Source organism: Trichoplax adhaerens, genomic scaffold (genome assembly GCF_000150275.1).
Source record: "Trichoplax adhaerens TRIADscaffold_2 genomic scaffold, whole genome shotgun sequence".
In the NCBI taxonomy this organism is placed as follows: domain Eukaryota; kingdom Metazoa; phylum Placozoa; class Uniplacotomia; order Trichoplacea; family Trichoplacidae; genus Trichoplax; species Trichoplax adhaerens.
In genome coordinates this window covers 8,716,003-8,728,306 of record NW_002060944.1, presented here as the reverse complement: position 1 = coordinate 8,728,306, position 12,304 = coordinate 8,716,003, and the positions used below count along the sequence as shown (strand labels likewise).

Sequence of the window (12,304 nt, the reverse complement as noted above, 5' to 3'; positions counted from 1 at the left end):
ATATCAAATAACCTTAACATTTTGAGAATTCATCTCATCTTTGGTATATAAACCTTCCATAAAGCCAGTTGTCCGAATTACCTATACTCCAATATTAGAAATTTTAGAAGACGGTTGAGAAAATCACTTGATTATAATTATAATGTGGTTGCTCTAAAGTAGAAAGAAAAATTCTGGCAAAAACCAATGGAATGAACTTAAAATTAAATGTAATTTAAATAAAGTAAAACCGACCTCCGTCAATATATCATGTAGGAATCGAAAAGGGGGTTTACTAAGTAATTTTGTTGTTAATGGTGGCTTTTTGATAATTTTTCCTAACGTATCCTTTGTTTTATCGCAAATTTTCTCGTCCATTTTAAATACCGTAAAATTTTTAAGTTTTTCAATTGATTTGTCCAAGAAGTAGTTACTCAAACACTTATGGGAGCTTGTACTAGGAATATGTTAATTTGCTAACTTCTGGTGAGCGATTGCCCAAAGCTGTTTAATTACTGATATGCTGTTTCAGGCCAATGTGATGCAATTGCCAAAGCATATAAATATCGATCATTCAAGGTGATGTATCAGCTATCTCGATTTCTTAGCTAGTGATATCAACTTGCCAACTGAGAATAAAGCAATCTGCACGGAATTTTGGTTTTACCAGCAGCGTAGATTGTAGAATTGCCGTAGCTATTTCTTTTCGCGTTATTTGAACAATAAATGGAACGATCAGCCGCCGAATATTTTATCGCCAAATATGTCGTGACTCCCAAATGGTAGCATCAACATCAATCTTTTTGAATAATACTTTGAGTTGAATGCTAGCTACTCTATCACCTTAAGTTCTTCACTCAGCTATAAGCCTTGGAGCCCAATTTTTCTAATATGTTCGCTAGTAACAGAACTTGGAGAGAAACTAATAATTTTCACCATTCAACGTCATAAAAGACGTTATTACTATTTTTGTGTGATGATTACTTTCAATGATAATACGTATACGTCTACTAACTATACTGTACAATGCGTCTGCAAGAACCAACTTATTCTACTTGACAGTTTGTCTATCCTATCACTAAAGGATATACACGTATTGCCATCGACCAGTTAGCCTGCTACTGTGAGTACTGTCTATTTTAACTTGATGATTCAAATGATTCATTATACAGTTCTCACGCACAAGAGCGAGCAGACACCAAACTGAAGTTTTTTCCTCCACCGTAATTATGGCAACTGCATAATTTATCAATAACAAACTCTTGGTGACAAAATGCGCAGGCGTCAGTTCGAGTACAGTAATAAGGGCTACAGTACCGTACATGTACTGTACAGTACTGTACTGTACTGTACGTTGTGTACTGTACAGTACAGTACAGTACAGTATGTTAGCGTGTTGGGTTCAGAATCCTTTCTCCGTGTAGTAGTACTGTACGGATTTGTGCAACACTGCAACTGCATAATCTACTGTACTGTATTTACAACAAACTCTTAGTGACAAAGTGCGCAGGCGTCAGTTCGAGTACAGTACAGTATGTTAGCGTGTTGGGTTCAGAATCCTACAGCGTGTACAGTACAGTACAGTATGTCAATTACAAATTACACAGTACTAACCCTAACCCTGTACAGTACTGTACAGTACAGTACAGTTTCATGTGGAATTTTTTCCTTTTACCTCTTGCACTGTACAGTACAGTACAGTACTGTAGTCCTGGCCTCTACAGGGTACATTGTACAGTGGAAACTACGGCACTGCAGTGCACACAGTGATGCAGACATCGTCACGCTTGTCTTTGGAGAACGCTCGCTTTCGAGTGCCATCTTGAGAATCTGGTCTGCAATCGAGAGCAGCGCAAAGTTGGGAATAAAGTATCTTCATTGGATGCTGTCGTTCATTCTAAACCTATGTGCTATACTGAACAAGCCTAACGTACAGCAAAGAGTGATTTAGCTGTGTCAAGATCTGAAATAGTCGTTATGAGTTCTACAAGAGATGTTCCAGTGTCAGACTTGGTAGTGGAAGAAGTCAATGTAACGTCGGCCGTACTCGCCGCAGCAGCGTACCATTATGGAAATTATTGTGACAAGCCCAACCACGAATTTATGTTATGTCGCTACGAAACCACCGATCCAAGAAAGTGCTTGCCTCAAGGACGCCGCGTAAGCGAATGTGCTGTTGAATTCTTTAAAAAAGTCAACGCCAGTTGTAGAGAAGACTTTACTAAACACTGGACTTGCTTAGATCACAATAATCACGAATTTGAATATTGTCGGCCCTCTCAGCGTGCTTATGATGAATGTATGTTCAAGCAATTAGGACTGGAAAGTGGACAACCTCAAAAATAAATGCATTCATAGTTAGTTGCAATTTTTAATAGCGACAAATTTTTTCTTCTATTTGTAAAATAGTCGGCTTTCCGATTTTGCAAATAGGGGTTATGAAGTAGTGATACAGTTGTAGTAGATGATGAATAAGTGATAACACAATTTGATTGACACATATGTAATACCTTGTAAAGCAGAATATTTAGTAAAATGGATTGAATCAGCATGCAATGCTGCACGGATAGGTCTTTCTTGCAACTACTGTATGTAAAGCCATTGCGCACTGATGAACACTATACTGCAGTAACCGGTGATGTGAAGTAACTGACTGATGGCTTACTGATGGTACTATGCCATACGTCGCCATTCGAAACATATGCATTGCAGCCAGTATTGTCTCACGTTATTATGTTTTCCTCAATTATATCATTATCTTATAAGTTCATTATTCAAGCTTATAACTCTGCTTAATACTGCATAATTTACTGGTAGTTGGAAGTTGCAGAATACAGAACAATAATTAGATACAATGTATTTTTGTATGTCTTTGCTTTGAATTCGTTACTACATAGTTACAATTTGCTGTACTACTGTACCATCTCCACGTATGTTCAGTACAGTAGTTGCTGAGTATGTACTGTATACGTTTCAGGTCTATTCAAATTTGCAATGGTTATCTACTTATCATTATCTGATATCGTTGTTGCTATATATTTTAATTAAGAATGGCCTAATTGATGTACTATCCTCGGTAAAAATCCTGTTTTCACCAAGTAATGTCTTGAAATCTTGCAATTATCGGTGTAACGATTTCGAATTCATGTATAATAATAGCAAAACTGAGATCGTTACTCCTATGCTTAATAGTATAGTACTGTACTGCATCTTGATTGAGATGTGCAATAAAACCCCGAAGCAGGTTTGGAAGTAAGTGCTGATTTATCATGCGCTCATACGTTCGCTTACTACAGTAACTATATCATACTCGTCTGTACACTCGTACAGTACTTGTACTTTACTGTCTAATTTATCACTGACTCACAGTTAATGAATGATTATAATTTTATTTTATTACTATTTATCTACACTCTATACGAGCATGTATATTGGTCACCCATAAAATAATTTGAGTATCCGATTGTACCGAAGTTATGAATAAATGCACTGTACACGTAGTAACGATTAGTGAGATTTAGTCCAAGTGGGATTACAGAGCACTAATATGCACTTATGCAGTACAGTAAATATCATGGTATGAGTATTGCCATACTTCTAGAGGACTCAGTTGTATTTATGACGATTGCGAAAGTTATAACTAGTCAAAGACTTCATCATTCATCAATACAGGCCATTTATTCACTAACATGCATGCAAACAGTATTGGCGATGAAAATATCATCTGAGCGGATCTTGCAGATCGATGAAACTGTTTGTCAGACAGCCGTTGTGACTGTGCTGGTAAAATCGCACTAATGATATCCAGTAAGTACAGCTCGCACAGCTTGCATTTAATGAACCTCAATTAATTCCTCATGTTCACAAAATACGGTACTTAGTATATCAGTAAAATGAGCAAACCCAAATTTATCTTCCTGATATTAGTATCCACATTACAATCAATATTATAGCATAACAATCTGCATGGCTACATAGGCTCATCATTTATTGATTAGTAATAACGAACAATTATTTTATTATTAAATAAATATAATCTGACAAGTTGGAAGACATGTACTCCCCAAGATACATGTCTTCCTAACCTGTCCGATCGTACATGGCAATAAACATTATAGCATAACAATCTATAGTACATGACAACATAGACTCACTATTTATTATCAATTAAGAACAATAATTTAAATCAATATAATCATATATAATTGGATAGGTTAGGAAGATATGTACTCCTAGATATATGTCTTCCTAACCTGTCTGTCGGACATCCACAAATCCCTAATAAATCATGTCACTCGATCTATCTAGAAGATTGCCAAGACTACAGGAGGCTGGTGGCAGTGAATATATAGTACTCAGAATATTGTCAGCGTGGTCAGCGCTCAGTTGTCGGCCACAGTACAGTATTCCATTCAATTTTCGAGTACTGTACCGTTGAGGCTTACGGTACTGTACGTACTGTATGTTGTCATAGTAAAAGCAAGTGATGCAACTTTATGCAATACTGTACTGTATTTTGTATAACAATAGTGGCAGCAAGCTCCATATTGTACTGTATGAGCTATGCAGAGTTCATCGTGATCCATTTTCCTTCCCGCTGGGCACGACTAGTTGTCGTCCCTAGCTACTGTTAGCCACCAGTCAGCAAAACTCCAATGATCTACTTTTTGACTTACTGTGTGCAACCAAGTATCCGTCAAGTTGTCTGCAAAGTGAACTGTGCTATAGAATAAATGAAATAAACTGCTAATCCTCTGTTGTACTGTACGATTGCTCGCAGTTGAATGATTTCTAGACGCGTTCTTGTTGAACTAGAGCAATACTGTAGTGTTTTGATTGTGAAATACGCGTAGAGCTAAAAAAGATAAATTGTCAATGATGATTGACGTTGCCATTGTAACCGAATCTTGCAACAGTAGCCGATTTCAGGATATACCAGATGATGATTTTGCACGTATCCAGACCAGATATGAAGAAAGCTTACTCATCCATTGCTTAAGAAATGTGGGATTAACTGCAATACGTGTTGCATGGGATATTCCATTCGAATGGGAGACTGTACGCTGCGCGATCATTCGCTCTACATGGAATTATATCGATAACTTGGAAAGTTTTGAAAATTGGATACGTACAGTAGAGAAAAAGACCATTTTAATTAATTCAGCAGATCTATGCTTGTGGAATATAGACAAAAATTACTTATTTGAATTACAAGAAAAGAAAATTCCTATCGTGGAAACGATAAAATTGAACAATTCTGATCTCAAAAATGCGGATAATATTTTTAATAAACTTCAAACACAAACGATAGTTATTAAACCGGCTGTGTCAGCAACTGCCAAAAATACTTTCAAGATTAAACGCGATGAAATCGATGAATACAACAGTGTTCTCACAGACTTAATATCACAGAAAGAATTGCTTGCCCAGCCATTTATGGAAACTTACACTACAAAAGGCGAAATGTCCTTCATGGTCATCGATGGCAAACTAACTCATAGTGTACTTAAAGTAGCTAAAAAAGGAGAATTTAAGATTCAAGACGACTATGGAGGGTATGTCTTTCCGTATACTGCATCGGATCAAGAACGTCACTTTGCCGAAAATGTTGTGGAGAAATGCAGGACTAAACCGGCTTACGCTCGAGTAGATGCTATATACGACTCTCAAAATCAATTATTTTTAACGGAGATCGAACTACTAGAGCCTGAACTATTCTTTCGATTCGATCGACGATGTGCAGATAACCTCGCAACAGTTATTCGAAATATTCTTAATCGTACTAATAAGGTATAAAGTAACTATTGAGAATAATTATCACTCTACACACGATATAAAGTATAATCATACAAAGTAGTTGCAGTATCTTAAATTATAGTTTACGTATAATAGTTTGATTCAAGTCTATAGATATGCAGCGTAAATTATAATGAAAGATGAATGCATAGTTATTGCATACTCTGTATTTCCGTACTTAAATAAAATCAATTTCAAGTAACTTTTGAGTAACTGCGTAAACAAAGTAATTATAAATTGATACTTATTGCCGTCATCATTCGATGCAATAATAAAATCATGACTGCTACTTTCCATCTTTGATCCTTCTGACAATGATGAAAAATTATATAATTAATATGATTAGCCCTGAAGTTAAATAATATTACGGTATAAGGAAATATGCGAAGCAAATTATTCTTTTACACTGTATCATGGTCCAGGACGGTACTTACCCTTGCTTGCAAATACCTGTCACTACACAAGGCTGACACTGCATGAAATTTAATTATTATATTCAATTTGGACAAGAGAACGGATAGAGCTGTTCCAGCGATGAGAAGTAGCAGGTTCTTGCAAGCTGGTGTGATACAACACAATATGTTACGGCCAACATCGCTATTAGTCACAGTCTGTTAGCCACGCCACGGATTATAATTATAGGACTAGCATACCGTAATTATATAATAACACAATATGTTACAGCCAACGTCGGTAACGCCAGCCTGTTATATATAAACAATAAATTTTACCCGGTATGAAAGTGGTTCCAAACGAACCGTCTTCGAATAACGCACAAGATGGACATTATCCTGCAGTTCCAGCACTATCCATTATTCCTTTGCAAGGTTTTAAAGCTAAAAAAATCGCTTAGTTTTTGAAAAATTTCTTCTTAAGGATAGTACTAAGCGCTGGAAGGCTTAACTTAATTAATTAACTAGTGTAGCACCGTAGTATTTGATTGTCGAAATATTGTGTAGGAAAAAGAAAACGAATCGTGAATGACAATGATTGACGTAGCAATTGTAACCGAATCTTGTAACAGTAGCCGGTTTCAAGATTTACCCGATCACGATTTCTACCGTATCCAGTCTAGATTTGAAGAAAGCTTACTCATCCATTGCCTAAGAAATGTGGGATTAACTGCAATACGTGTTGCTTGGGATATTCCATTCGAATGGGAGACTGTACGCTGTGCTATCATTCGCTCTACATGGAACTATTCCGATTATTGGGAAAGTTTTAAAGAATGGATACATCTAACAGAGAAAAAGACGATTTTAATTAATTCAGCAGATCTATGCTTGTGGAATATAGACAAAAATTACTTATTTGAATTCCAAGAAAAGAAAATTCCTATCGTGGAAACGATAAAATTATGCAATAATGATCTAAGAAATATTGATAATATCTTTAATAAACTCCAGACACAAACTATAGTCGTTAAACCGGCTGTGTCAGCTGCTGCCAAAAATACTTTCAAGATAAAACGCGATGAAATCGATGAATACAAGAGTATTCTCACAGATTTGATATCACAGAAGGAATTGCTTGCCCAGCCATTTATGGAAGCTTATACTACAAAAGGCGAAATGTCCTTTGTGGTCATCGATGGTAAACTAACTCATAGTGTACTTAAAGTAGCTAAAAAAGGAGAATTTAAGATTCAAGACGACTATGGAGGGTATGTCTTTCCATATACTGCATCGGATCAGGAACGTCATTTTGCCGAAAATGTTGTAGAGAAATGCAGGACTAAACCGGCTTACGCTCGAGTAGATGCTATATACGACTCTCAAAATCAATTACTACTATCAGAGTTCGAAATACTAGAGCCTGAACTATTCTTTCGATTCGATCGTCGCTGTGCTCATAACCTCGCAACACTCATTCAAAATCTTCTAAATCGTACTAATAAGGCATAGCTATTGAGAATTATTATCACTTTCTATACCGTATTAAGTATAATCCTATTAAGTACAGTAGTTGCATTACATTAAATTATTTATTGCCGTTAATTAGCTAAAGTAGAATAAATAGAATTTTAGGAGATACATAATTACCATAAAATGTCAAGCGATACGTGGGGAATCTCATCTTACTGTAATCCGCGTCAAAACATAATTGATAAATCTATTATTTTGCAAATTACCGTAATAAATACGAGTAAAAAAGAAAGTTAGTCTCATATAATCAACTCTCATTTATTGCCATCAGTAGAAACAATGATAAAACCAAAGTTATTATTTTTACTGCTATGTTTATAAACATTACATTGTAAATTATGATTTGCGATAAAACTGAAACAATTTTAAATTGGATCGCCGATTACAGTTAATAGTGTTCGCAAGACTTTGCTGAAAGCATCACTCGAGCCGACGAGGTACAGTCTTATTGATCATATTAATTAATCAAAAGCATGTTAAAGCATATGTTAAAGAATTTACGGTGACACTGATCTACTGACAATGGTAATAAAGATAATCTTAAAATTTTAAATTTTACTGTATAAGAAAATATGCAAGGCAAATTGTACTTCTATACTTAGATACAAATGCAAATTGCGCAATCATAAATTTACATAATTATATTAAATAAACAAATTATCATATATTTCTACTCACTATTAATTATAACGGCGTAATGCGTATCGTATTTGTAAACCGTAATCTGTAGTACTAGTACAGTAATAAAAATATGCAGTGGCTGTACACTAGTATACGGTCAACTTGTTCTCCTAAATCACTCAGCACCAATATTTTGTTTTTAAACTATTGCTATCAGTTTAAAAATCGGTACACCCATATGAATGCCCAAATAACTCAACCTCAAGGTCACTAATTCCACATCGTGAAGTCTTAAAAGAAGATTTTTCAGTAGTGCATGTTCCCGATTGTACTTTGCAAGATAAATTGATAAAATACTGCAACTATACAATTGACAAGGGCAGCCGACTAGGTAAGTTATTGACGTCCATTCAACCAGCTATGCTACATTATTGCATCATATGAGCTATACCCTTTAAATTCATGACTTCTGTTCTGAATCAATACTTATCTCTCATGTCGATCTCATTCCTGACTATTATAGTCTTCATTTAGATCCTTTTTATTTTTAATACCTTAATCAATATTCATATGGCTGATAATCATGATTTGAGGTGCGCTGCCAAATGTCAAGGATATTTTTCATCTGTGCTTCAAGTATCATAAGGGGGTGTAAAGGGATTTGTTAGATAGATTCCGCCGATCGAAATAGAAGTAAACTGGATTTACGCTCTATTACACACTGCTAACAAATTTCTATTGAAATAAGTACTTATTTATAGAACGTCACAAATATAAAAATAATAAATAGAAAATACGTTATTACCTTGTCACTCACACCCCACTACCTTGGGATTATTATGTAAAATTTTCGAAATCATGTGTACGTGCTGTACTGTAATGTACCTACAAACATTTCTGCCATGTCCTTACTGCATCATAAATTTTTATCGAACCAATTAAAATCTCGTAATTGGGACAGAGTATCATAAAGACACAACTATTTTTCAATAACAGCGTAGATACAATCAGGATATTCCAAATTATCTATAGGTTAATAATATGAACTATAAAATTATAAACCTACACTTTGAAATACTGGTATACTGCACTACTAAAACGAGAATTTAATAAATTTCAGCCCTATCTTTGTCAAATTGGTAAATATTTATTATGAATAATTAGTATTTATTCTTGCATAATCAGTAGAAGGAATCTAAGATTAAGTTTGGATATAGCTCGATAGAAAAAAATGTAAAAACGGAGCGTAAAAAATCTGCTTCTATTACCCGGAAAATCTCAGCATACTATGCAGAGTTATTCATCGCAAAAAATTTATGAATTCATGATTATCTATCATAAAGGCAACATTTTATTATATTTACAATGTCTCAAACTTCGATAGTGGGAATGGATAAAGTACTATTAAAATAAATTGAATATTTCATAACGAAATTCAGTTGAAAAAATTTGTAATCTTTAAGCATTAATAGCTAATGTGTAACTGGAAATATAATCGACGACAAAAGAGAATCGCAAAATTTTATATTATGATAAATGATATTATATTCGCCATACAAAGATGTTGCCGGATTTTTAATTAAGAAATAATTGAATCATTTAGATATTTTATTCTTTTTTGGATGGATATTCACACAACCTCATGCATATATTATGAAATTTTGCTCGGATTAAATTCAAAGCGAAACATTGGAATAAAGGAATGAAATAAATATCAACTCGAGGCTGTCATTCCTCCTACTTTATTTCGACGACCTATCGAAAGAAACAAGAATTTTCGTAGAATATATATATTACGGCTTAATCGAGCAGCTACAGTATATAAAAATTCAATAGACCAGGAATTTTTGATTTCAGATGTGACTAAATCTACATCTTACTGCACTAGCCGTAGGCCATTTGAGATAACTAGTAAAGATTATTATTGTGATATATTATAAAAAAAAATATGCTGTAGTAAATGTATGAACTTAGATCTAACTTCACTAATATCATACAGTAGACATTCAATATCGCTGACAATAAATTCCTCAGTGCTAATGCAGTATTCATACCTTAACATGAATAAAACAATGCAATTCATAGAAATCGAAAATTTTAGCCATCTAATTATTGTGTCAACAATTTTGGATAGTTTACAAAAACTGTGCCAGTATAGGGTAGTTATAATATACAATACCGTGCAGTACGTATATCATTTGCATACATGATCTAAAGTATTCCTCGTAAGATAGTTGCTTTGTACCTGACAAGAACGGTCTTAATATATTATCATCGATCAAAGGATGCTCTATCCATATTTTGTGTAATATTACGTTCATGAATATCGAATCATTATTTACTCTAGCTACACAGTTATTGCTATATTACAATTATATCTTTAATTTTCATTGTTTGTCTCCATGGCTGCACCATCGGGCTCTCCTTGATATATCGCATAAGGATTTTGTGCTCGATCATTTGTTAGGTTCATTTGTTCCTCACCTTCTAAGCGCATACAGCACGGGAACAATTTTTCAACAAAGAAGCGAAATCTTTCCAAGTAATAGATATAAATAAAAGCATTATAACTACTCATACATATCAAAAATGTATGATTCATAATAGATAAAAGCCCTAGTAAATGGATATTAGCAACGTCGTAACCCAAAACTAGGACATGAATCATCACAAGCCATACAAGAATTAACAAAAATTGTATCAAGGATATGATCAGGAAGACTTTCAGTAATAAGTTTCTACGTTGCGATCTAATTTCGTCTACTCGTGAAATAGTATTATCATCCGCTTGATTAGCATCTAAAATTTTGTTCGTACTTTTTATTTTGATCGTAATTCTTAGATAGCAGAGAAGCATTATCAAAAAGAGTATGAAAAGAGGAATGTCAATGAGATAAAGGTTAACTTTCCTGCCATCATAACGTAAAACCCATAAATCGCACGCTTTGACAAGCGATTGAGAATTGAGTTTATTTAGAGCGTGCGGAAAGCTTATTGACGAGCCGAATAGCCAGACTGTAATCAATCCGAATAATAGTTGCCATCTTTTCCACTTGTGTGATGACGGTACAGCCATTTCACGATAACGATCGATCGCAATAAAAGTTAATGTAGCGATACTGGCCATATAAGCTGACATACCTAATGGAACAGCAACTCCACATGTAATATCAATAACTAATTTATCTTGTAGTAGCTTATTGATACTAGAGTAATATATTATACCATCAGCCGCTGAAAACGAAGCCGAACATATCAATCCAGCGAAAGCTAAGTTTATCATTCCCAAGTGAGCAGCTGATCGCATGGTTTTATTATAGGTAATAACAAGTAAAACATAAGTGTTTAATATGATGCTAATGATAGCAACGGTAGAATTTAACACCACAGCAGCTTGAAGATATTGGTCATAAATCGTTGGATACTTAAAGCTTGTTTCATTCTTGTGATAAATTGAAATCGTAGTTGTACCTTTTTGGCAAACGAACATGACTGATTCTATGTTGATTACGGATAATTATACATAAACATGAGAGAAAAAACTTTTTCAGTAAAATGGAACAATTAAATCAAAATCGTAGTCAATCGGTACTTTATGTTGTTTTATACTTCGATTTCTCTGAAACATTTTGATAATACTTATTCAAAAAAGGGCCGTAGGAAATTGAATGATTTCAATTCTAACAATGGAAGCAGATATGATTCGCTAAAAGCAGGCATCAATAACGCGTCTGCATTGATTAAAAATTACTCTAAGCCAACAATTTCAGCTTTCCCTTCTTTCAAAATAATATCCTATTCTATAGCATAATATATTTGCATGCAGTTTCAATTACGTTTTAATATATCACTACAGGAAATGAACACGCCGATAGAATGACGTCAATTATAGTTCCTTTATTAATCTCAAAATCTACAATACCCTACATTTTTTATTCGTTGGCTATGTTTACGTTAATCCAGGCATTTAATTACAAGTAGGG

General features: G+C 34.3%; 3 protein-coding genes across 3 annotated transcripts; all 3 read left to right on the top strand.

Annotated features, from left to right (window-relative positions):
• Positions 1-1,986: 1,986 nt before the first annotated feature.
• On the top strand, positions 1,987-2,304 carry TRIADDRAFT_7491 (expressed hypothetical protein; the record flags this gene model as incomplete). Its single annotated transcript, XM_002110138.1, has 1 exon — positions 1,987-2,304. A coding segment is annotated over one exon (318 nt), but the record flags the coding sequence as incomplete, so codon positions are not given.
• Positions 2,305-4,857: 2,553 nt separating this feature from the next.
• On the top strand, positions 4,858-5,775 carry TRIADDRAFT_53893 (uncharacterized protein; the record flags this gene model as incomplete). The annotated part of the gene is made up of 1 exon (XM_002110137.1): positions 4,858-5,775. The coding sequence occupies one exon, from the start codon at positions 4,858-4,860 to the stop codon at positions 5,773-5,775; it is 918 nt and encodes a 305-aa protein (XP_002110173.1).
• A 986-nt stretch (positions 5,776-6,761) lies between these two features.
• TRIADDRAFT_53892 (uncharacterized protein) lies at positions 6,762-7,679 on the top strand (the record flags this gene model as incomplete). The annotated part of the gene is made up of 1 exon (XM_002110136.1): positions 6,762-7,679. One exon carries the CDS (start codon positions 6,762-6,764, stop codon positions 7,677-7,679), a length of 918 nt encoding a protein of 305 aa, XP_002110172.1.
• Positions 7,680-12,304: the final 4,625 nt, after the last annotated feature.